Source organism: Lepidochelys kempii, chromosome 12 (assembly GCF_965140265.1).
Source record: "Lepidochelys kempii isolate rLepKem1 chromosome 12, rLepKem1.hap2, whole genome shotgun sequence".
Classification (NCBI taxonomy): Eukaryota; Metazoa; Chordata; order Testudines; family Cheloniidae; genus Lepidochelys; species Lepidochelys kempii.
The window spans coordinates 34,916,843-34,943,951 of record NC_133267.1 but is presented as its reverse complement, the minus strand read 5'-3'; the positions used below and the strand labels follow the sequence as shown (position 1 = coordinate 34,943,951).

The following is a 27,109-nucleotide window of genomic DNA, read 5'->3' as shown; positions in this document are numbered from 1 at the left end:
CTGGAACTGTGGATGCTGTCACACCTGTAGCCTTGAAGTGGTGGTCCAGCATATACAGGGTTTACAGTTTGGGTCAATGGCTCTCATAGTGTTCCAGCAACCCAGCCTCCAGGTGGTCAAGGTACATTGGTGACGAGGGCAAAGGTTAAGGAAAGCTCAGGCTGCTGCCAGCTATACTGTCCTACAGATAAATGAAGGGCTTCGGTTACCCGGGCTTTTGCTCTGGCAGCTTTCACATGGACTGAAATTCACCGTGACATTTCCTTTTTTTTAATTTAAAGAAGATCAGAGTCGGTGTTAAAAACACACACCCGAAACTAGACAGAGTTGAAAAATATACAGGATTTGTTTTTATTGAGCACCAAAGTAGGAGACCCTACGTTTCGAATGACAAGCAGCACAAAACAGGAGTGATAGTATTGAATGAGTCATTGGGCCAGATTCTCACGTTGTGGAGGTCAGAGCGGCTCCATTGAAGGCACCGATTGACACCAGCTGAGACCCTGGCAGCTCGCGAGCACTGTGAGCATATAACGTCACATGAACAGTTTATTGTAGCACCAGACAAGCCTTAAAATGAGACTAAACACACATATGATGTGTTATTTAAAAGCTAACATTACCAGTTTCCTACTGAGCTTTTACAATGTTGCCTTAAAACCATTTGTTTTCTGGGCAGCAGAAAGAACTCAGGAAAATTTGTCTTTCAATATATGGTGTTGTCAAAAGCAGTATGAATGTTTATATTGGAAACGTAGCCTTCAGATCTCCACTCCGGCTGATTTGTTTCTGAGTTTGACAATTTAAAAGAGCTTTTAAAAGAAAAACTAACACCTTAGCACCATTAGGTAGGCTGGATTTTCTACAGCATGCAGTAACCAGCAAACATTCAGCAGTACCTTATTTTATCAGTTTTCCTTCTTCTTCTTCTTTTTTTTTAAAGATTCATTTTGCAATGATTAAATTCCTGCTCTACAGCTCCTATCCAGGAAAGTACTCAGCCATGAGCTTAACTAGCATTGCAAAGCAAAATGCTCACCTCAAGTTAAGCATGTGTTTGAGTGTTTTGCTCAATGAGACCGGAGCCTAGGTGTCTGATCCTGCAAGGTCCTTAAAACACATAACATTGACTAAGGGCACTGAGCTCTGGAGCTGATTTAAAAATAGTAAAATATTTTGTACACATTTTTCACTGTTTGTTGGGGGGTGTGTGTCAGGAAGGAATTTCATTGGCAGAGACCCTGGTTGTTTTTTCTCTCCTTCCACTGCAGTGTGGGGCAGGGATCACTTGCTGGCTTAAACTAGAGTAAATGGTAGATTCTCTGTAACTTGAAGTCTTTAAACAATGGTTTGAGGACTTCAGTAACTCAGTCAGAGGTTAGGAGTCTATTTCAGGAGCGGGTGGGGTTCTGGGGCTTGCAATGTGCAGGAGGTCAGACTAGGTGATCACGATGGTCCCTTCTGGCCTCAAAGTCTCTGAGTCTAACACTGGAATGAAATTTTTTAAAACCTGACCATTTTTGCTGGTCAAACAAATAAACAGAAAGCAACTATGTAAAAAATGCTCAGTATTTTTAACTTTCCCTTTACCATATAGGGATTCCAAACTCTAGGGGAAGGATAAACATTTGCATATACTGTAGTACGTAAGGGAATATCAGACAGAGCACCATGGTAGACCATTTCCAGCCTCGTTGTTAAATACATAGATTACCTTGTAGACTAAGTCATAAAAGGATAGTTGTTCACTGGGGCAAATTCATCCTTGCTGTAGCTTCCACTGATTTCAATGGTGACACAATAGAGACACATTTGACCCATTTTCTTGAGTGAACATATTAAAGTCATTCATACTATTGTCATGCATAAGCTACCAGTCGATTCATTTCCTTATGGGTAAGAGACCTCTGAGTTCTGTTAATATGATGTACGTGCAGTATGAAAGTCACTGATTGTATTCAGCACACATATATTAGAAAAATCAAGCTGGTTGTTTATATCTAGGGCCTGATTCTAAACCCACGTGCACCATTTTTATACCAGTGTCACTCCTGAGTTACACCTACGTGAGCGAAATCAGACTCAGTCCCCTAATGTGCATTGTAGTGTGTACTGTGCTGATATAGATCTGAAATGAAATTGTGGATCAGACTGGTTATCTGTTCCAGTGGTAAAGGTGCTGCTCATAAACACTACAGCTGCCTTCAAAGGAATGGATTTCTTCCACTCTTCACAGGGCTGAGTTCTAGAATAGCTGCTCTTGCACCATGCAGGTCTTTTATCAACAACTTGCAGAGATCAGGAAGATGCTGAATAGCTGTATCTGGAGACTGAGGGCTGCAATTCATCTGAACCAGACAACTATTGGATATAGCTTTCTTTAAAAGCTCCTTAATAGTTAGGTCCCACTGAATGAAAATCAAATAATAAAAAAAAAGGAATTTAAATGTTTATCAGTGCTGTGGTGTTTGCATAGAACACATTCTTACCCAACCATGTAACCTCAGCAATTGGCCTCACATAGGCCGAATGAAAAGTTAACTGATTCATTTTGTCCCTGTTGTTTTAATGCAGCTGCATCTGATTCTGAAAGATAAAGACACCACCAGTGTGGGACAGATTGGCTGATAATGCAAATTCTTACATATGAGCCTGACCCAAAAACCGACTGAAGTCCCTGAAGGTCTTTTCACTGATTTCAGTGACGTTATTCCTGTGCCTAAGAGTTTGCAAGATTGGGTTCCAATGCAGTCTTCTTCTAAACTACCGGTCTCTGCGTTTTCTCATTCCGGATCAGATGTGGCTGCCTTAGACTTGGGCCCTAGATGGGCAGTATAAAACATTTGGGCATTTACTATAATTGTATACAATGCATGGACATGAATGTTAATCTTCGGCTCTATGCTGTTTTGAAATGTTTGAGAATCCCAAAATTCGGCTGCACGGTCCTGTTCTACATGGGAAAAGAAAACATACCAAATGTCAGAGGTTCTTCAGGAAACTGGCGAAATTTTGAGAAATCAAAACCAAATGAAAAAGAACCTGAGGAGAGGAATTTCACCAGGAATATTTTGCTGCGATCTCCCTGCAGCACAGACCAGCCTTGGGATGGTGAATACCATATCCCGTTTGTCAGCATATGCCTTTCAACTAAATTCACTTAGGGTACATCTACACGGCATTGTAACTCCAGGGCTGTGGGACCTGCGCTTGTGGACTTGATGTTTCCAAGCCCGTGCTTGAGCATCCACACTGCATTGTAAACCTGGGTTTACAATTGCTGGATCCAGGTCTCACAATCATGCTAAAGTGGCTACACTGCAGTGTGCAGCTCTTCTGACTGGAGTCTGCGGCTTCAGCTGCGTCCACACTGCAAACTGACCGGGTCTGGACTCAAGCCTCAACAGGGCTCAGGCTCGGACCCACCCCTCCAGCAGGGTCCACAGGCCTCAGTCCAGAGGAGGTGCTGACCTGAGTCAGACTGATGTATGTGTGGATGGAAGGGGGATTTGGATTCAAATCTGAGACTGAGCATGGGTTTATGGTGCAGTGTAGACATACCCCTAGAGTGAATTTCATCCCTGTGCAGAGGGCCAGTATAATTTGTTCATTCCCTCAGAAGCATCTGGGACTGGCCACTGTCAGAAGACAGGATACTGGGCTAGATGGACCTTTGGTCTGACCCAGTATGGCTGTTCTTATGGCCTCAGCACCACTAGGGCTTCAAGGACATCTAAGTGGAGCATATGCCTGATGCTACGGAGGGGTAATTTCACTCGTAAAAGACTATGTCTTTAAATCACTGTACATTGGGCAACCGTCATGCATTTTCACACATCCATCCCATCCATACCCATTCAGAGGGTACTTACCCAAGCTATCCTAAGTGCTTCTGCTGTTGTTTTATGTAGCCAAGTACGTTATTGGAATTACTTCCTGTAAAACAAAATTCTGCAAAATTAGGGTTTACGGCATGTCCTTTCAGTAATGAACGCTTCAGAAAGATTTCTAGCTGTATATTTTAAATGGTATGTGTCTTTGTCATAAACATACAGCTAAGGATAGCATAAAATCCCTCCTTTACCTGTAAAGGGTTAAGAAGCTCAGATAACCTGATTGGCACCTGACCAAAAGGACCAATAAGGGGAGAAGATACTTTCAAATCTGTGGGGGAAGGTTTTTGTTTTGGGCTTGTGTGTTCTCTCCAAGACAAAGAGAGAGACCAAGCAAGTAATCCAGCTCCTACTGAAATGATACATTTAATATTACAGAAATAGTAAGTAATAGCAAGGAATGCGTTAGATTACCTTTTGTTTTAGCTTGTGAATTTTCCCTGTGCTAAGAGGGAGGTTTATCCCCATTTTTTTAAAAAAAACCTCCCTGCTTTCCAAGCAGCCAAAAGAAAAAAATAAGTCCTTTTAATATCCTGAGATTTGTGCTTCTGGTTCAAAATGATCCCACCAATGCCACCATGTCAGGGTTCCCTCCCGACTCTGAACTCTAGGGTACAGATGTGGGGACCTGCATGAAAGACCCCCTAAGCTTATTTCTACTAGCTTAGGTTAAAAACTTCCCCAAGGCACAAATCCTTCCTTGTGCTTGGATTGGTACTGCTATCACCACCAAGTGAGTTAGACAAAGATTCAGGAAAAGAACCACTTGGAATTCCTGTTCCCTAAAATATCCCCCCATGTCCCTTCCCCCCTTTTCCTGGGGAGGCTTGAGAATAATCTACCAACCAAATAGGTAAACCAGATTTTTAAAAAACAGAACTTTATTATAAAGAAAAAAAAGTAAAAGAAGCACCTCTGTAAAATCAGGATGAAAGGTAACTTCACAGGGTAATCAGATTCAAAACACAGAGGATTCCCCTCTAGGCAAAACTTTAAAGTTACAAAAAAGACCAACCACCAGGGACAAACCTCCCTCTTAGCACAGGGAAAATTCACAAGCTAAAACAAAAGATAATCTAATGCATTCCTTGCTGTTACTTACTATTTCTGTAATATTAGATATATCATTTCAGTAGGAGCTGGAATACTTGCTTGGTCTCTTCTTTTGTCTCCTGAGAGAACAACAACAAAAGCCCAAAACCAAAGCCTTCCCCCACAAATTTGAAAGTATCTTCTCCCCCTGTTGGTCCTCTTGGTCAGGTGCCAACCAGGTTATCTGAGCTTCTTAACCCTTTACAGGTAAAGGAGGGATTTTATGCTACCCGTAGCTGTATGTTTATGACAGTCTTATTTTCCAGTTCTTTGGTGGGGCTGTTGTAGCAGTGGTAGGTTTAAATTACACCAGTGATTCTGCCTTTGGTTACTCCCAGGGCCTCAGTTAGGTCGCATAGGACTAACTGAAGGGAGATTGACCATTCCATTCTAGATCGAAGAGTGATCGTGATCTAACTAAGGTGTGGAAAACCAGCAAGGAAAAAAAAAAAAGGTGCAAAGTAGTGGGTAGCTTTTCCTAGCTTTTCGCCTTCCAAGAACAGGATTCCTTTCCTGATTAAATCACAAGTGAAAATGAATTGAATTGGGTGTTTCCCATTCCAGAGGTGACTTCCATATCATAAACCCACCATACATTGCAGCACTGTTGGCAGTCTCAGCTCTGGAAGACGCTGTGGTAGGGGCTTTGCATATCTGCCCTGAGATGCACTGGCAAAGGTGTGCTGAGAAGCTTCTGACGAATGTCTCCCCACTGTGCCATTTCATAGGCAGCAAATTCCTTGTAAACTATGTGACCGGTGTAAAGCTCAGCAATACCAAAGACCCACAGAAGGTGTCTTACCAAAATACTCCTTGTAATATTTATGCCTTAGGTTGCGTCCATCTGCAAAACAATAAGATACATTATGATCAGGCTTGGCAGAATTTGATTTTTTAAAATAATTTTGACAGATGCTATCCATGTTTATTTTAAAGCATTTTTCTCTACTTTTTATTGATTTCAAATTGTTTACAGTTGTGCAAAATTATGGTTTTTAAGCAATTTTGTTGGCTATTTTCATCAATTCAAATTTTCACAGTCACTGGAAATTGGGATGTATGGGGGGGAGGGGTCAGACAACAATTATTTAATGACAGTAGGTGTTGAGATTCAAAAAGATAAAGCTTGATAACCATTAACACAAATTGTCAACGTCTCATGTCAAACTGTATACGGTAAATAGCTTTAAATCAAACTCTGACAGGTTCACAAGCAGGACTTTTCTTACTTCTCCTATCTGTAAATTTAGAATATTATTGACGGAAGTATTTTTCATCAGTTTTTGGGTGTATGGTGAAATCGAGATTTACTGATAAAAATAGAATCCGTCCAAGCCTAGTTATGATAACGTATCCAACCAGGCTTCGCTCTTAACTGCTTTCTTTGGATTAAATCCTGGTCCCTGTGCATAGCCTGAAAACTCTACAGGGAACTAGGGGGACCAAGATTCCTATCCTCAACAATTGGGCAGGGAACAGAGCATGCATCTTGCCTTCCCATGGCTGCAGCTGTGTTGTCTTGGTATCTGTAGGCCGCTATGTAGCTCCTACCAGTACCTTTTGGCCAGTGGATCCATGCAGTCACATCCTCCTCCTAAATACTCTGACCACTAAAAGTAGTCATGATCTAAATAATTAGTCTTTCTTAAACATAAAGCATTTATTAAAGAAAACATAGCTAGAATTTGAGACACTCTAACAGGCTTCCGCACAGTTCAAGTTCCAGCTTCCTCTCCTTTGTTTACCAGGGACCACACTGTGTCCGAAACTTTTACAGCTCAAAGAGACAGCGAGTGCATGAACACCATAAACACAGGTATATATCATTACATTAGTGACTAGAGGACATTTAAAAAGCCCTCAAAGACACAAGAAAGGCAAAGGAAGTTGAAATTCTGAAGCCTTTAGTCTTTATTACAGGAAAAAACCACAACAAAAGAGGGCTCTGGTTTGATACTTCTACTAGTTTTTATTGTGGTTACGTAGGAAAAGGGGCTGCTGATGTTTTTGGCCTGTGATGAGTTGCATCACAGAGTATATAGTCCATAAATCTTTTACAGAAGCTGCACACTCTTGTACAGATTGAAAACGGTCTCAGAAAACACATCAGCATGTGTGAGCTCCCTTATTGGCAAACACACCAGTGGAGAAAAAAAAAAGGATGATCTTTGTGATTGAAACAACAGGAGAAACTCTGGTCAGGTGACACAAAACAATTTCAATCTTGATTTTCTACTGTAGTTTAAGAACTTTACTGTTTGATATTTAAATAGAATGAGCTAAGGTTTACTATCGTCTGTAGATGGGAATAAATTCTTTCCTGTCCCAGCCAAAATGCAAATGCACAGACATTGATCAAATAAATTTACAGGGCCTATTCCCCAGCTTGTAAATTGGCTTAGCTCTATTGAAGTCAAGTAAATTAAAGAACTCAGTGGAGCTATGCTGAGAATTTGGCTTACAGTCCAGAATGTCATGTACTGCACACATGAAGAAAAAGAGAGAAAAGTGAATTGCTGCTCGGATTTATTTAGGGGCTGATCCCGAATGGTGCCGAACACTGAACTCCCTTTGGCTTCCCTGGAAATTGAGATCAGTCAGCACCTTTCCAGAAGCCCCGAAAGACCATGAGCTGTTTGTGTTGATTGTACCCTTGGGATTTTTCAAAGGCAGCAGTTTAATTTTCTCGTGTGATTTAAGGCGTTACACATAGACAGCTTTTAACTGTGCAGTGGTTCCCCCAATTAAATGGTGACCTATCCTGCATGCTCATAGTGCCTTATCCTTGAGTATCATACCAGTATGATCAAAAGAACACACAGTAAAGACGAGCCACAAAAACATATGCTCCAGATTCTGCCCCCAGTTAAGTAATGGCAACCCACTGTTCTCTCTGTGGGGTGGCTGATGTATAACTAGGTGCAGACATTAGCTCCCCCATGTTTATACAGGGTGTTCATCTCACTCGGAACTCCTTCCCCACCCCCACTTCCTCACCCCCTGAATTTAGCTCCCATATTTGGTCTTATGGCATTTTCTTTTAAGGCCAAAGCAATGACTTGATTGCCAGCACCATGTGCATGCGAGACTTGGGTTCCGAAGCATCCACTCAACTGAGACAGCAGGGAATGGAGAGGCTGCCGGGGGGTTGGGGTGGGGGGCAAGGGGGAGATGATGTTCAGTCTTGGGGGATAGCTGCCTGCAACGCAGCAGGAACATTTCCTTTGTCATATGGAAGTGTGATGGATACATGGTGGAAAGATCAGATACATCGCTGAAGAAACCCGGGATTAAAAGAGGGAGGAGGTGAAAACCCAGGAATGCTACTTAGCTTGACCTAACAAGCCCTTATCTGCCTCAGGGCAGGTGAGAGACCCCTCAGCATAGTCCCTACGTTGGACAGAGTAAGCGAGGATGGATGTTTTTGAATGAACTGACCGGGATTTCCTCGTAGCTTGATGCACTGACCCCTGTTGGGGATTCCTTCGGCTGTGTTGCCAGGATTGATGATGTGGCATTCGTATCCTGTAGGGCAATGCAGAGGCTCATCCCCATCCTCAGTGGTGCTGCAGGCCTCCGCTGGAAAACAAGCCTGCGTGTCATAAACCTAGATTTTATTAGGCCAGGATAACCGGAGAAGGATAATCCTGCTGTGTTCTTTGGAAGCCCCTCCCAGGAAAAGATCTCAAAGTGCTTTACAAACAGTAATATTGAATATTTAACACGTGTAGAGAGCTCGACACGGCTTTACTCCATTCAAAGAGAGGGGAGAATGACTGTTTCCACTAACTGGAGAGTCCCTAGCTAGCTGCCTTTCTGTTCTTCCTGCAGCCCTTTCTACGGGGTGTGTGCTGGGGCTGGAGACCGGTGGAAAAGAGGGGTGGCTGGCAGTGCTCTGAACAGTTGGTGGCCTCTCCAGGACTGTTACCAGCTGGCACAATTTAGAGCAGCCATCAAGCTGCTTTAACCAGCACCCGGGTTTAGATCAAGAACCAGGGAACTGTTACCAACTCCCTGGTAGTTCTCCCCTTCTTCTGTGCCCAGAGGTCAATGGGCACAGCAAGGAATGGTTCCAAAATATTCAAGATGCTCTACATCTATTAACTAATAAATTAATTCTCACACACGACTTCTGGAGCACTTCATGCTAACTGCTCCATTCAGCTGTAATCAAATAAAATAAGAGTCAAAAATAAATGGGGGGGCAGTATATTTTACTGACATTTGTACAACCCTAGTGAAGTCAGTGGAGTTGAAGGCAGAATTTTCTCATTAGGAATTGCCAGTCTGGATCAGAGCCGGCATCCATATATCCTGTCTCTGATAGTGGCCAGCCCCAGATGCTTCAGAGGAAGGTGGAAGGACCCCCACAGTAGGCAGATGTGGGATAATCTGCCCCATTTCTTAGATCTCATCCAGGTCTCTAATAATGACTGGCCGAAGCCTTGAAGCAAGACTGTCCGAGTACTTTAGAACCATTGATTAATAAATTAAACCTGCAAGGCAGGTCGTTTTATGCTCACTTTATACATCTGGAAATGGAGGCAATGAGGTTTAAGGCCTGATTTTCAGACTTCAGGCCTGCACTTACTTTAGGAACCTACTGTCTGCATGCTCAGCTGTGCATGCATGGGAAACACACATGGAACTGCATGAGCAACATCTGGAGTCTGCAAATCAGGTCCCCAAGAGACAGGCTTAAGGCCACCAAAGGTGTCAGGGCTGAGAATGACAATTCTCAAGTTCCTACTTTCCAGGCCTGTGCTCAGATCACACCTCCCTACTGAGGTGGGACTGGATAGCTCAGAGAATTTGTAATGGGATGTGATTTCATCTTTATTTAAGAGTTGACATGACCATGATCTAGAAGTTCCTACACAGGGAGAAGATTTCTGATAAGAGAGGGGTCTTTAATTTCAAAGACCAAGCCTAACAAAATCGAGTGGCTGGAAGCTGATACTATACAAATTCAGGCTAGCAATGATATAAAGATAATAGCATCTAGCTCTTACATAGAGCTTTTCATCAGTAGATCTCAAAGCACATTACAAAGGAGGTCAGTATCATTATCCCCATTTTACAGATAGGGAAACTGAGGGACAGATCAGGGACATGACTTGCTGAAGGGCTTGATGCAGGAATTTACTGTGTGAAATCCTCTGGCCTGTGTTATAGAGGAGATCAGGCTAGATGATCACAATAGTCCCTTCTGGCCTTGAAATCTATTAACCTAAAACTCATTTAAATAAAGTGCATCTCAAGCATCTGTTAGAAAACAGTGCAATGGACTGTGTTGGAGAAATGAATTATCTAAAGGGTAGAAAAATATAAAAGAATTTTTGCTTTTCTATGTGTCCCTGCTGATGCAACATTTCAGAGCTTAGTTATAACAGCTTAAGGATTGTGTAAACCATGAAACCTAGTTTGTGTGTCTTGCTTTGTAAAACCTTATCTATGTAAATAGCAGGGTGAAACAGAACATCATGAGGGAATTGTTAATTTCAGGTGCCCAGCAAGACAAGCAAACAAGCAAAAACCCAAAGTCACAAAAACTGACCAGTAAGATAAAATTAGATGGAGCCAGTAAAATAAACAGCAGAGAATACAAAGGAAATCAGTACAGAAGTAGACCAAAAAAAAGTTTTAACAGGGTAAGCAAAAATGTATTAGTTTAGGTTCGTTATGATTTATGCATAAAAATGTTTAGTCAGGTTGAGAATGGGTAGGTTCACAGATGAGGTAACTGAGCATGAGTTAAGACATGGAACAGGGTATAAAAGACAGTGGTAGACAACACGAGAGTGAAGAAGACACAGCGTAAGAACATAGCAGAGGCCAGAGATTTGCAAAAGAAGTCCTCCTGTCCCTTCTTCTTAGCGTTTACACAATGTTCCTCAGGTGGACCATGACCAGGATTCATCACTGGTTGGATCATTAGCTTCCAGGGCCCAGGCTGAGTACTGATAGGGAGTGTGCCAGGAGAGGTAACTTGATCAATTACTTTCCTGGTCTTATCTGTTTTTGCATGTATATGCAGCGTAGTTGTAGCCACGTCAGTCCCAGGATATTAGAGATACAAGGGGAATGATGTAATAGCTTTTATTGGACCAACTTCTGTTGGTGAGAGAGGCAAGATAAGATAAGAGCTCTGTGTGGCTTGAAAGCTCGTCTCTCCCACTAACAGAAGTTGAGCCAATAAAAGATATTACCTCACCCACCTTGTCTCTTTGAATGTATATGGCATTCATAGGTGGTAACAGCACGGTCTTAAAATGTACAAAATAAAGGTTACATGAAACTCTATAAGCTTGAATGGGAGTGGATCGCGTTGGTCACCAAATACAACACACAAACTAATCTCGCATTGAGTTATGTAAATCAGTTCTATGGAGTTGGGGTTATGTATTGGGAAGGAAATGACTCTCCCCTTTGCACTTGGTCCATCTAACCCAAACACCCATGCATGCAGAATGACATGCAATACTGTAGTGTCAGATTATGCTATCATGGCATACCCAGCTCTGAGGGCAAAATCTTCTTTTACAAGTTGCATTGGGTATATTCTTTGCTCATCCTGTTCACATCACTTTCCCTGACAATCAGATTTTCATGCACTAATGAGAACTGGTTATGCATCTGCATGGCAGATGGAAGAAGAGAATTTTGTCCCTACTAAAGAGGCTTTCAACAGAGCTGTATATTAAAAACAAATCTTTTGCTTTAGATTTGAAATACTGTTCACTTCACAAACCCTGGAGTCACCTTTCCACATGGGGTACGATCACAAATCTGTTATTATTTGGCCTTTTGCACTGTACATCTGTATCTCATTTAATGGACAATTAGTTTACAGGAAGTGTTCTTTCCACGCTAACACTGGGTCTGCAATGTAGATTAAGTGATGTTTCACAGGGGTCTGAGGCTCTGAACTGAAACCACAGTATTTACTATTCTCCCTTGAAAAAGGGCGGATTTATTGGCACTGAACTGCATCTGACTTGCATATTATTTTCCAAATCAGTGTCCTTCATCCAGCAGAATTCAACTACCCACAATGCCCAGGTGATTAAAATGCCGAGTTGCGCTCATTGTACCTTGTAAAACTTCCTCTGGTCCGTCTAACAACCAACCGTTTCCTCCAAGCCAACGTGGTTTCGGCTGCACCAACCAGTCTAAAACTATTAAAAAACCCACATTGTTAAGGATGAGCAGTCACAGGGCACATAATTACTTTCATGCCACTGATTTTCTCCAGTCCCTGATGATAAGGCAGGCGGAGTTCTTCAGGGAGGGTTTTACTGTGTGTGTTTCAGTGACGTATTTACGTTCGCAGTCATTCAAAATGTCCCAGCCGCAGCCTGATTGCAGCAGTCATAGCAAGGACCCCTGCAACATGGACGTACAAAGGGCCTAGGCCTGCAGAATGCTGAGCAACCTTTGAGACCCTGGTCCAAAATCCATTGACGTTAATGGAAGGACCCTCATTGACTTCCGTTGGCTTTGGACTGAGCCATGACTAGGCACCTTGTAAGATCTGGCCCAAACTGGATAGAGTTTCATTGAGTGCTGCTAAAAGTCAGAGCAAATCCCCCCCCACGGAGCATGCTCAGAAATTTCTTTCTTGCTCCCTGTGTAACCCAAGAGAAGTCAGAGTTCAATGAGAATGATGTCTGTGCCAAGTTTCAAGCCATTTTGACTGTCTCCCTGGCTATGTGTAAACTTATGTCGGCGTGTAGAGTACCGGCATTACATGTGTCACGACCCATGGCCTGGCAGACAGGCTGTGTCCATACATGCCACTGCAGTGTGTAGCTAAACATGGCAACGAATGTCTCTGGCAGCTGGGAGGCAACGGGAAAGGTTCTGGCAGTGGGGAGCTGATGGAGCTTTTCACCACTGCGGGAGCCTTTCACTGCAGTGGGGAAAGGCTCTTGCAACGAGACACTACATGGTTAAAAATAGCAATGTAGGCATGGTGGGTACTGCTTGGGTAAGTAGACAGCCATGTAGCGTGCGTACCCTGGGGGTTCAGGCATGTAGGGCACTTACTCTACGCTACTTACCTAAGCTGTGCCTCGCCAGCTACACTGTTATTTATACCTGTACTAGCTGGGCGTGCAGCATCTGTACATGCTGCCGTAAGTGTAGACCACCCATCTCTTTAAAAAGATGGTGTTAGAATTATTTCACAGTTGGAAAGGAATATCTTTCTGAACTCTCCCTTAACTTGGAAACAGAAGAAAGGATTTTGCTCAAACTTTTCAAATAAATTCATCTACAGGCAGAGACTAAATACATTGCAACACTAAGAGTATCCACTATAATAAAAGGAAAATGACTGTCCTAAAGCTAGTTCTCAACAATAATGAAAATCTCTGATTTTGGCAAGTAGCTGGTTAAAGCATCTTGGTTTTTCCTATAAAAAGGTTACTGGCAGAACTGGTTGAAAAATGCAGAAAACCTTTTACAAACATTTTTTGTCATAACTTTGAATTTTGGAAAAGTTCCAAACTGACTGAAGACCAGCAAAAAATGTACTCAGATTTTTTTTTTCAAAGTTTTGCAAAGTTTTCACTTAAATTTTGAAAATTCAAAAATTCTCCACTCTCTCTCATTACCTGCCATGCGGCCATGAACTTGGGTTAATGTATAATATAGCGAAAATAACTAATCTCGTGATTTCTGCCATTCAAGTTGGTGGAAATCTTGCCAAATCTTACAAATCTTGCAAGATCAACAGATGTGTGCAACTTCCTCTCTCTTGAGCCAAAAATCACACAAGGGCAGCTCTCAACTATTCGCCACAACGGAACCAAAGATTAGTTCTTGATTCAGGCTCAAACCCCAAGTCCTATTTTAGACCTAATTGTAGTGAGGCAGTGTAGGTCCCTGCCGCCCCAGAGAGAGACAAGCCCCTCTGGACACCAGAGTGGGTGGAGCCAGGGAGCTCTGAGCCCGCCACCCAGAGGGTCAGGTATGGCACAGGAAGTATAAAGGCCAGACCCAGAGCTCCTTGAGAGGAGCCGCCAGGGAGACCAGACTCATCTACCTACCTCCTGGTTGGGAAGCCCCAGCGACCTGCAGTGGACCCAAGGGCTGGCCGGCTACCCGGAGGAGTTGCTGAGCCTGCCCCAGGCCAGCTACCCGGAGGAGTTGCCGAGTCTACCCCTCGCCACCTATCCCGAAGAACCCATGGTGCTGGACCCCCCTGAGGACACCACCCTAACCCAGGTACCTCAAGAGGGGGAGTCTGGAAGTAGCCCGGGGCCCTGCTAGACCTCTTCCCGAACTTAGTGAGTCGGTGGGGGTCCCCGCCTCCCCAGAGAGAGACAAGCCCCGGCTAACCTCTCTACACTAATATATATGGGGATACACCCCCCATTTTACAGCCTACCATTGTTATTTCAGCTGTTTCTGTTTGTATCTGGGCAACATCTTGGACATTTCTTTCTGAGGCAGTTTGATCTCACAGCCTACCATACCTGGAGGTGGCTGTACTGATTCTAAGCAGGCATAGATGCACCCATTGTAGCAACAACGCTTGTGTCTTTCACATTCAGAATCTGAACGGCAGCTGGGCACCTCACATGCTCGCTCTGGTAAAGTCTGCGGGGGTGGAGGGCAGCGGTCATTCTTCTGGTAGTGGGCGCTGTGAGAATGAAGAGGGTACTCATAATCCTTGCAAAAAAAAGAAGAAAAGGGAAAACACAGATTTGGCATAAGGGAGAACATTTGGTCAACATTAAACATATTGCAAAGTGACATAGCTGGAGTGAGCATTAAGAAGTGACTGACTTCACGTATTCATCAAGGAAGTGATACCACCACCCTGTGCCTCAGTTTCCCCACCTGTAAAATGAAGATACTAATCTGTTGCTACCTTAGCAAAGTGCTTGGAGATCAGCTGATGAAATGTGTTACCTAAATACCAAGTACTACTATTTATTTCATTGTTTTAATGATGTAGAAGTGTTCAGGAGTTTAATTTTTAAATCCCTAAAATGTCCATTACACTTGTCTGAAAGAGTAAGAGAGAGAGGCAGTAGGCACTTCAGTAACCGGTGCCTTAAAAATACTCTAGCGAGAAAGAGAGGTAAGTTGAAATGAAGATGATGATAGAGAGGCCTTATTGTTCCTGTGTTTCATAATTATTCTGTGTTTGTTGTAAGTGATTAATGCCAGCAGCCTTTTACAAATTTAAAACCTTCCTGTAAAGTGAGATGGCCACTATGGATGTAGAAGCCCTCTGCACCAACATTCCACACAAAGATGGACTACAAGCCATCAGGAACAGTATCCCTGATAATGTCATGGCAAACCTGGTGGCTGACCTTTGTGACTTTGTCCTCACCCACAACTATTTCACGTTTGGGGACAATATATACTTTCAAGTCAGAGGCACTGCTATGGGTACCCGCATGGCCCCACTGTATGCCAACATTTTTATGGCTGACTTAGCTCTCGTCCCCTAACACCCCTACTTTACTTGCGCTACATTGATGACTTCTTCATCATCTGGACCCATGGAAAAGAAGCCCTTGAGGAATTCCACCATGATTTCAACAATTTCCACCCCACCACAACCTCAGCCTAGACCAATCCACACAAGCGGTCCATTTCCTGGACACTACTGTGCTAATAAGCGATGGTCACATAAACACCACCCTATACCGGAAACCTACTGACCGCTATACTTACCTACATGCCTCTAGCTTCCATCCAGGACTCACCACAAGATCCACTGTCTACAGTCAAGCTCTACGATACAACTCCAATCCCTCAGACAGAGACAAACACCTACAAGATCTCTATGAAGCATTCTTACAACTACAGTACCCACCTGCTGAAGTGAAAAAACAAATTGACAGCCAGAAGAGTACCCAGAAGTTACCTACTACAGGACAGGCCCAACAAAGAAAATAGAACACCACTAGCTGTCACCTTCAGCCCCCAACTAAAACCTCTCCAGCACACCATCACAGATTTACAAACTATCCTGAAAAACGATCCCTTACTCTCACAGATCTTGGGAGACAGACCAGTCCTCGCTTACAGACAGCCCCCCAACCTGAAGCAAATACTCTCCAGCAACCCCACACCACACAACAAAAACACTAACCCAGGAACCTATCCTTGCAACAAATCCTGACACCAAATCTGTCCATATATTTATTCAAGTGACACCATCATAGGACCTAATCACATTAGCCACGCCATCATGGGCTCGTTCACCTGCACATCTACCAATGTGATATATGCCATCATGTGCCAGCAATGCCCCTCTGCCATGCACATTGGCCAAACCGGACAGTCTCTACGCAAAAGAATAAATGGACACAAATCTGACATCAGGAATCATAACATTCAAAAAACGGTAGGAGAACACTTCATGCTCTCTGGTTACTCAGTAACAGACTTAAAGGTGGCAATTTTGCAACAGAAAAGCTTCAAAAACAGACTCCAGCGAGAAACTGCTGAGCTTGAATTAATATGCAAACTAGATACCATTAACTTGGGTTTGAATAGAGACTGGGAGTGGCTGGGTCATTACACATATTGAATCTATTTCCCCATGTTAAGTATCCTCACACCTTCTTGTCAACCGTCTAAATGGGCCATCTTGATTATCACTACAAAGTTTTTTTTCCTCCTGCTGATAATAGCTCATCTTAATTAATTAGCCTCTCACAGTTTGTATGGCAACTTCCAACTTATCTGTATGTGTATATATATATATATATATCTTCTTACTATATGTTCCATTCTATGCATCCGATGAAGTGGGCTGTAGCCCACGAAAGCTTATGCTCTAATAAATTTGTTAGCCTCTAAGGTGCCACAAGTACTCCTGTTCTTTTTGCAGATACAGACTAACACGGCTGCTACTCTGAAACCTCTGTATGAAATGTCCAGCTTTGTACCAGAAGCTGCAGAGGAGGACACGTGGCCATTTAATACTATGCCAAGTCAAACTGTATTTGGATATGGGGAAAATACGGCCTATTCTTAATCACACATAAACGATGAGGAAAACTCTCAAGTAGAATTAGCAGAGCGTGGTACTTTCCCTGACAAGCATAAGCAGCGGCATACAAAGTAACATGATTCACAAAGATGGCATTTGGATGAGAAGCCAACTCCCTGCGTTCCACAGAAATTGACAAGCGGCTCAAGCCTGATTCATACTCCCCATGGGCCAAAGCCTTCATCCCTGCGCTCAGACATGCAGTGTGAGGCAGGGGAGTTCTGTGGGAAAGGGGAAGGAACAAAATTTCCCCACCTCAGGCACTCTGCAGACACTACAGCTGACTCAGCTTCCACCTGCCCTGGTGGGGGGGGGCTGCATATGTGGATCAGCCCCACCCACCGGCCATGTTTCTCCTCCTGTGCTTCCCTCCTCATGGCAGTGCCTATGTGACCTTCTGAACATCAGCTGTCTGTGTGCCAGTCCCATGGTGTCAATTAGAGCAACCTGGCAGCTGCTATCATTTGCACTAGCTGCCAACTTCCTTAAGGAGCTAATATGGGGAGCCCCAGGCATGCCCTTTCCCCTTGATCACACCCCTTTTCCCAAGGGGAAAAGAATAGGATTGGGGTCCACCCTCTTCTCAGTGGCTGGGAAGCTATGCAGAGGGCTGGGAAGAGGGTAGCCAAGGATCAGATATAGTGACTCTAGGCCACAACAGGTGGCTCTGACAGATCACGGCAAGCATTCCCTGGCTAGCTACGTCAGCCTTAGGGCTGCTTTGTGTTGGTGGGACAATGCAAAGCATCTTCAGTGCAGGGGAAAATCAGACCCATTGTCTAAATAATACATCACTCCTTGGAGGAATGATTTTTGACTTCTGAATTTTTATGTTCCTCAGACACAAAGATTTCTTGTCTCTTTTGCTATCTAACTATTACCATGTGCTATCAGCAAAGTGTCTATTAATGCTCTGGAGTATGAAAAAAATAACTTTTGTTGGATTTGCAAAAGAATATGGTGTCAGTATGTGTGAGCACATGAGAGAGACAGAGAACCTGGGGAATGTAAGTGAAACTAAGCTAAACTGAAGAGAGCAAACTTCAGAAATAGAGATTAGAAAAGTTTGACTATAATCAAATATTGGGATCAAACTAGACTCAGCTCTCATGAACACAGGTGTAATGCTAAATAAACTCCACCAAAGCCAAAGGAGTTACTCTGGATTTACACCCTGTAACTGAGATCAGCATTCAGCCCAAAATGATAAAGTTGCAAATGGAGACAAGAAAAGAACTTGCTATCAGATTGTTTGGTTTAAGACTCTACCTACACTCTCGTAATGATGTCCAGCACCCTAGCATTTGCAAATCAGTCACAAAGGGGCAGATTCTCTACTGCATTGCACCACTCTAGTCAGGCCACTCTCAAGAGGGCATCATCAGATTACAGAGGAACTTGGATTAACACTGAGAGATTCTCCCCATGTCTGGGCACTGCTAAATCATCCCTGCCAGAGGTACCTTCTCCCTGGGACTCAACAACGCCTCTGGAAAGCAAATGTTTGTCTTTAGGGTACAGCTCATTGAACTAGATGTTGAAAAACAAACTTCCTGGGACAGGATACCGATAGGATCCCCTGCAAGACCTTGAACTCACAAGCTGGATACTCCCCTGTAGTAACAACACATCCAGTATATTTCTCAGGTACAATGTATAAGCATTTCCCATGATTTGCATCTAAGATAAGCCTGCTTGCCAAGAGTTTCTGCCTCTCTCCTTGGGCCTGGTAATGGTTATGTGTGGGAAACTGCTTTTCTTTAAATAAGAACGCAAATAGATTTTCCAATCACTCAGTCTTCTCCTTCCCAAATAAATGCACACAGCAGGCATAGGTTAAGGGGGGGAAAATTATGGGAGCCCTTCATTCAAATATTGTCATTACATCAATGTACAAGGAAACATTTAAGCAAGATTTTGAAGGCTTCACTGCAATGCTTTTAGATTCCTCCAGATGGCCTCAGTTTGCAACTATTGAGAGGCAGTGCACAAATAACTGGATTTATTAACTTTGGGACTGACTGCTCCTACTATGGCCTTGTTGTTATGAATGAGTGGATTGTAATCAGTTATTTTAAAATGTAATTAGGAATAACTAATAGTTCATTTCATAGGAAATTGATGCAATTCCGTTCAACGTGATAAGGGGAAAATGTTGTATATTATTTGTAATGCTGACATGATAGATTTTACCTCCACTTTCTCTGTAATGAATCATGCATAACATATAGTGACAACGATGTGATATTTCTTTATTTCAGCCAATCTCATACATTTGTGCAATGACAAGAACCAGCCTTAATAATAGGAAACATTCCCAGATGTCTGAAATGCCCTCTGATTGAGATGCATCCAATATATTATGTGGGAACTGTAGTGTAAACCCACCCAGGTTCTCAATTGTTCTAACAAACAATTGGAGCTTGTAGATCATGGGGTATGGTAGGGAAAATCCAGATGATGATTGGTTTTTAATTTGTTGAGAAGTGAGGGGAAAAAAGCCTAATTCACCAGTATTTCCACAAATGAAAGCACCAAGTTATATTCACACTGTCAGGTTCTAATATGCCTAATCATGTTGACAAGCACCTTATTCCACTAGCAGTCCATGTATTTAACAGGCACTTATGGAGTAAGGTGCTGCTCAAAGTAAGGAAGAGTATCAGAATTTCTTCCTATGCATTGATGAGTCACATTATTAATCATAAAAAGAAAAGGAGGACTTGTGACACCTTAGAGACTAACCAATTTATTTGAGCATAAGCTTTCGTGAGCTACAGCTCAGTTCACCGGATGCATACTGGCTGGATGCTGGCTGGATGCTGTAGCTCACAAAAGCTTATGCTCAAATAAATTGGTTAGTCTCTAAGGTGCCACAAGTACTCCTTTTCTTTTTGCGAATACAGACGAACACGACTGTTACTCTGAACCTGTCACTATTAATCATGAGAGCTCTTTGATTTTTTTTTAAGTTCAATATTTTGATTTCAAAATGTAAAACAACAACAGCAACAACAAAAAGAAAAATTTTGACAAAGATATTCCCAATTCCTCCCTTGGCCCCATTTTTAACCAGCGATAGAATTGGTCAGAACACTAACTTCCAATTTTTAACTTTTAATTTAAAAAAAATCAAAATTTTCAAATTTTCTTTTTGTGGAACCAGGTCTATTCATAATTCATAATCCAGTCCAAACACTGCATATCAGTGAAAATGTTCAGGAATCCCAAAAGTTCCATAGACTTTAGCAGGGACGATCATTCATCAAAGGATTCATTTTGGAAGTTCATTAGTTGTTATTCTCCTATTTAAAATGTTATTGTCACTCAACCCATAGTCTGAAATGTATTTACCCAAAATATTTAGCAAATACAGATGGGTAACTGATACTTAAAAGAAAACAAATATGATTGATTCACTAATTGAAAGGGCAAAATTCATAATGAACAGTTGACCATAATGAATGTGACTTCCCTTTTAGAACAATAAAAGTTCTAAGGCCAAGAATTCCCGGAGTAGCTGTTTCCCTACTAAGTTTTTGCCTTATTTTCTCAGTGTTCCTAGTGTTCTGATATCCCAGTACTTAAAAATTCACTGCTGTACAGCATGTTTGCAAAATTTAACTAATCAACATGCTGCCGCTGCTTTGGGTATCATAAGATTTTTAGGAAAAGGGGGGGAAAGTAATTCCCTCATTTACAAAGTCTTGTATTACTGCTGTCTTGGAATAATGATTTCCACGAGTGCCTATTTAATAGCTTGGTAGGATTTACATTTTGGCTGTGAGCATGACTTGGATTTTTAAATATTATGGACTCTGGCATGTCTTAACATTTCTGCACTTGAAGATATTTTTCAATCCTGGAGGCAAGTTGCAGTTTGTCTCAGGAGACTCATGAACTCATTTTAATGGCGATAGCTGCATTAAAGACTTCCAGAAACTAGTTAACAGCGGAAAGTTAAAAGTTCAGCTGAGGAACCTGGAAAGCCAAGTCCAGAGTCACTAGAAAAAAATGGAATGAAGCCTCATTACCCTAAATCACTCACTGTATTCCCAGACTTTCAGTAACATCTGAGGGATCTGGCCTGCCTCATAAAAATTCCATCCATCCTTAGATTTTTCATGTCTACAAATGAGAACCAGTTTGCCTCTAAGCACAATGCTCTGACACTTGTAATATCCTTATGTGCAGCAGAAATCTATTTAGATTTCCTTGGAGTTCAACACAGAATGGATCCGGTGAGACATATTTCTAGCTGGGGTTCCTGTTGAGAGAGATTTAGGGCCAGATTCTCATCTGGTGTAAATATGCACAGCATCATTGAAGTCAGTAATGCTACACCAATGTACATCAGATGAGGGTCAGATCCTTTAAGTTCGAGGCTGGCTTCCTTTCATTGTTCCAGATGCCTGCCTTCGTGAGACAATGCTTATGGCCCAGTCTTGGCCCACTATAAATCAATAGGAGTGTTGCCATTGATTTCAGTGTGTGCCGTGTGATTGGTGGGATTTGTTTAGTTAATGGCCACCAGTCATCTTTCCTCTGAAACAATAAAGAATAAACATCTTGTGCGTGATGTGCATATTCATAGAAATGGGGGATAAGGAATACCTGCTGGATCATCATCTACATTTTACTGCTACTGCTGGATCTTTGGAAACTTCTCCCACTCTCAGTAGAGGTTCCCACTGGGTTACATCCTTGGCCCTCGGCTGTCTCACTAGGCCCTATCCCTCGGGACTCCATCTGATTGCACTTCTACATTAATACCGCACAAATCTGCTGTTCCACTCCAACCTCTTCCCTTTTGGCCACTTTTGTATCACTGACATCCCTTCCATCAACTGAAATCTAACATGGCTAAACTGAACGTCCCAAATATTCCCACTCCTTCCTTTTGCTGCCAGAAGCAAGGGATCTGAAACACCATCCTGCATTCATTCTAAACACTGTTCTTGGTATAAGCAGGGGGCAACAAATACATTAGCTTGGGGGAGGTCAAACAACGGACTAAGAACAATGTCTCATTTGTTCCCCTCTTCTCCAACAAGACAGACCTGTCGGATGAGATGTGAGGGTCTAGGTGGAGAAAGAACAATGCTGATCACAGGAGCATTCCCCACTCTGCATGACTCGTGTGCATTCAGCAAGGCATGGACGATGCAGCACATTGGTGTGCAGAACCATACACGAGACGTAGAGAGAGCCCAGGACCAGTGCTCTGGAAAGGGAAACGTCAGACATTGGAACTCCGCTTCTTTAAGCGTGCAAGGGAAAGGACAGAGAAATGCAGCTTCCACCCCCTCCTAGAGAAAGTGATTACTCTTGAGCTTGACAGATCAGTAGCACCTGGATTAGCTGCTGCCAGAAAAACAATCCTTTGAAAAGCCTCTGGTTCAAGGAGGAGGGCATATCCCCAAGGGAAAGGATTCTGTGGCTTAGAACAAGCTATCTGAACATCAAAACATAGGATTCTATCTGTCTGAGTCTTTTGCTTCATAGTTTTTGTGGAAAGCAGAGGATTGCAGATTTTAACTTCACAATGGTTTTGCAACATGGCAGAATTATTATTGTTACTAATAATGGTATTTTTCCAGTGCAGTTATGGAGATTTAGCAGACCAGAACTGCTCTTTGCTCTATATTATTAAATAATTTGCAGCCTCACATGTTCACAAAAGAATGCTGAAATCCAGCGAATGTTCTTGAACTCCCCAAAGTGAGATAAATTTGACAGTGAAACATCCCATTGCCTTTTCATTGTCCTCACAATTTTGCTGCAAAAGGTTCATGAAGTGACAGGCAGAAATTTTGCACCCGTCTCCGATTACCCTCCCTCTGTTTATCAGGTGTGTGAACCTCACTTCACAAAACACCTGTCACGTGCACAGAGCAAATCTGTGACTGAACATGTCATTGTCAGCCTCATGGGCCATATCCCCTGGCATTTGTCTTCGGGGCCCTTGATTGTGCCTGCTAATGTGAGTTTCCAACCCCTCGGTGTCCACAACCCGTTCTCTGTGCTCCTCTGCAGTGGCTGGGTGCCTTCACCAACAGTGAACACGTAAACAAGTTTAGCATCAACTTTTGTGGGCCCAATCAAACCTGAGCATTTGGAAACAGATGCCAGCTTAACAATGGCTGAAATTTTGACCCAACATATTCAGGAGGCAAAAGGCATTGGCCAATGTTGGCTTTTAAAAGGACACGGTCAATCTGAATTTTTTTTAATTTGCTACTTTAAAAAACAACAACTGGTTTTCTGAGATCCCCTTTAACTAGCATGCCTTGAATTTTTAACTGTTATATTCACACTGTCAGGAATTTTCTTTTTACAAAAATATGTATACTTTTTACCTCCTACTTGTTGATGTCTAGAACAGTGTTGCCAACTCTTATGATTTTGTCATGAGTCTCATGATAATGATTGTTTTCCTTAAAGCCCCTGCTTCTGGAGTCAGGTGGATCTGTGATGATTTCAGCCTTCATGCTTAAAGAAAAAGTAAGTTTCTAGCCCTTGTGACTGTGGAGAAAGCTTCAAAATGTGACACCCCCCACCTCCAGTGCATCTAAACCACAAACCTAAAGACTCAAAAAGCAGAAGGCAAATGAAAAGAACCCCAAATCTATTGTTTTTACATAATCTTGTGATCTTAAAGCCTATCTCATGATTTTTGAACCTTTGGCAATACTGAGAAAAATCTTTTGGCCCCAGAATATTTTGAACTCCAGAAACATGCTCAGGCCCAATCCCTCCCCTTCTGTTCTGTGTACACAGAACAGTTGCAGCTTTTCTGCCACTGATCCTGACGGACAACCTCTCAGACCTGGGACACTGTGGTCATAGTGTCCACTACCACTTTGGAGACTAGGCTAGTTTTCTCTTTGCAACACACTAATTAGCCACAAAGGGTTTTCAAGCACATTGCAACTGGATTGCTGGGCAGAAGACCTTTGAGCCTTGCTAGAAAGGTGTGTTGTGCTTTTGCAGGAAGTTTCCTGCATTTCACTGGTTTGTTCTCAGCTATAATGGCCTGAAGGTAAGAGTGACGCTGGTCCTAGATGATGGCATGTCAGCCAGAAACCCACGCCAGCAAGCAGTGCTAATGAACACCTGTCAAAAGTCTGGGGAGGCAGAATGGAGGAGATACTTCCAGAGAATAGTCAAGAACAAATCATGTATGCAGTGTTGTTGTAGTCATGTTGGTCCCAGGATAATAGAGAGACAAGTTTTCGAGCTTACACAGAACTCTTCCTCAGGTCTGGGAAGTGTACTCAGAGTGTCACAGCTAAATGCAAGGTGGAGCAGATTGTTTAGCATGAGTTGTTAACACATATTTCAAGGGATCATTCAAGGTGAAGTGGCCCATTAACACCTCTCTAGTCATAGGGGGAAAAGGAAATTTGTCTTGCTCCCCAACAGAAGTTGGTCCAGTAAAAGATATTACATCACCCACTTTATCTCTGAAGAACAAATGAAGCCAAACCAATCTAATTTCCTTCGTTGATAGGGTTACTCTCCTAGTGGATAGCGGGCAAAGCTGTAGCTGTGATATATCTTGATTATAAGGCTTTGACACAGTTCCACATGACATTCTCATAAGCAAACTGGGGAAGTGTGAACTAGAGGAAATTTCTAAAAGGCAGTTGAAAGACTATGCTCAAAGAGTAGTTATTAACAGTTCACTGTCAAACTGAGGGGAAGGGAGAGGCATATCTAATGGAGTCCTGCAGGTGTCTGTCCTGGGTCTGGTACTATTCAATATTGTCATTAGTGACTTGGATTATGGAGTGGATAGTACACTTATAAAATTTGCAGATGACACCAAGCTGGGAGGGTTTGCCAGCACTTTGGAGGACAGAATTAGAATTTAAAATGACCTTGAAAAATTGGAGAATTGGTCTGAAATCAATAAGCTGAAATTCACTAAAGACAAGTGCAAAGTACTACACTCAGGAAGGACCCGTCACATGTACAGCTACCAAATGGGGAATAACTGGCTAAGTGGTAGTACGGTAGAAAAGGCTTTGGGGATTATAGTGAATCACAAATTGGATGAGAGTCAACAATGTGATGCAGTTGCGAAAAAGGCTAATATCCTGGGGTATATTAACAGGAGCGCTGTATGTAGGCCACCAGAGGTAATTGCCCCAACTTTATTCGGCACTGGTGAGACCTCAGCTGGAGTACTGTGTCCTGTTCTGGGCAGCACACTAAGAAAGATGTGGACAAATTGCAGAGAGTCCAGAGGAGAGCAACAAAAAGGATAAAAGGTTTAGAAAACCTGACCTACGAGGAAAGGTTAAAAAAACCGGGCACGTTTAGTCTTGAGAAAAAAAAGACAGGGGCGGGGTGGGGGTTGGGGACCTGCTAACTGCCTCCAAATACATTAAAGGCTGTTATAAAGAGAACTGTGATCAATTGTTCTCCAAGTCCACCGAAGAAATGGGCTTAATCCGAAGCAATGGAGATTTCAGTTCAATACTGGGAGAAACTGTCTAACTCGAAGGATAGTTTAAAACTTCCAGTGATGGGGAGTCCACAACCTCCCTGGGAAGCCTATTCCAGTGCTTAAGACCAGGTTAGACAAACACCTGTTGTCAGGGATGGTTCTAGGTATATTTGGTCCTGCCTCAGCACAGGTGGCTGCACTAGATGACCTCTCCAGATCCCTTCCAGCCCTGAATTTCAATGATTCTATAAAAGGAGGCCAATCTGAGAATGGATTCTCCCTTGAACTACTTGCTCCAGGACAGGAACGACCTCTTTATATGTATATAGTACCTTTTCTGTATGGATCACAAGACACTATTGTTCATTAGCTAAATGTCACAAAACCCTTTTACATATTTATCCTCACTTTACAGTGGATGGGTAAAATGAGTCACAGAAAGATGAAGCGACTTGCGCTAGATCACACACACCAAGCCAGTGGTCGAGGTGGGCTTAGAACCCAGGAATTCTGACTCCCAGTTCCCCCACTCTATGCAGTGGACCATGGTACTTTCCTTTTGGTATTTTATACTAGCACTTCTATGCACATTTATATGGGTTTTGCACTTGCAACCACAATCTCCTTTTCTTCATTCAGGTTTCCCTTCTCTAGGGTGACCAGATGTCCCAATTCTATAGGAACAGTCCCAATTTTGGGATCTTTTTCTTATATAGGCTCCTATTACCCCCCACCCCCTGTCCCAATATTTCACACTTGCTGTCTGGTCATGCTACCCTTCCCCAGCCTCTCCCAGTGCAGAGCACCTCCTTGGGCTGTGGCTATGGCATGACAAATTTATTTTTCAATGTATAAAGTGTGCCCTTATCTGTATGTCTCATGTTGCAGAAAATAGGTGGTAAAAGTTTAACACAGCCTAGCAAGCTTAAATGAGCCCTCTTACAAACAGCAAAAGCGTAGGATTCAAATCCTGATCATTCTCAAAGGACACACTGGACACACCATTACATACGCCTGCCTCCTGCTAGTTCACATGCGATGTCCCCCCTCAGCTAGGTACTCACATCATACTTCTCGGCCAGTTTCAGGTGGAGGGCACGTTTCCAAAGATTCTTTGCCAAGCCGGATTCTGCGAGTAAGACTGAGACACACAAGGCTGCAGTGAAGATCTTTTTGCAGAAATGCAGCTTGGGCCCCAGGCTATTGCTGCTGGAGTCCATGTTCCTGATGAGAAATAAGAAAATACGGATCCCAGCTTTCAAGGCGCCAGACAAATCAGAGGGAGGGAGAGAGCTGACTGCTGAAGCAAACGACTCTTTGCTGAACAGCTTCTGGGAGGCAAAAAATAAACAAACAAAAAAAGTTTTGGAGCCCAGAATCAGGAGCCAGGAGCTGCTGTTGAACTTTCTTGTTCAAAGACAGATCAGGTTCTCCCATCTCGTGTACCCACGAGGCACATATTCCCCTTGAATGATCACTGGATAGATTATTTTTAGACCTTTGTTCACAACATCTGGCATTCTCAGGGCGCTCCATTCAAAGCCAAAGCATGGGATCAAATGGCAGCTGCTACAGGGGGGAAGAAAGGTCTTGGAGGAGTGCCCCGAGCAGCTTCTAGCTGCAAACTTTCCAAGAAAACAAGTA

At 42.8% G+C, this 27,109-nt stretch overlaps 1 protein-coding gene across 2 annotated transcripts; it reads right to left on the bottom strand.

Annotated features, from left to right (window-relative positions):
- Nucleotides 1-344: 344 nt before the first annotated feature.
- Nucleotides 345-26,986, bottom strand: WFDC1 (WAP four-disulfide core domain 1). 2 transcript variants are annotated; one of them, XM_073308475.1, is made up of 7 exons: nucleotides 26,530-26,986; nucleotides 14,468-14,663; nucleotides 12,080-12,163; nucleotides 8,424-8,564; nucleotides 5,788-5,829; nucleotides 3,873-3,936; nucleotides 345-2,953 (listed from the first exon to the last, which is right to left on the bottom strand). In XM_073308475.1, the coding sequence occupies exons 1-6, from the start codon at nucleotides 26,683-26,685 to the stop codon at nucleotides 3,878-3,880; spliced, it is 678 nt and encodes a 225-aa protein (XP_073164576.1). In that variant the 5' UTR covers nucleotides 26,686-26,986; the 3' UTR covers nucleotides 345-2,953; nucleotides 3,873-3,877. The 2 variants fall into 2 exon arrangements, with proteins under 2 accessions (XP_073164576.1, XP_073164577.1); XM_073308476.1 differs by lacking the exon at nucleotides 12,080-12,163.
- Nucleotides 26,987-27,109: the final 123 nt, after the last annotated feature.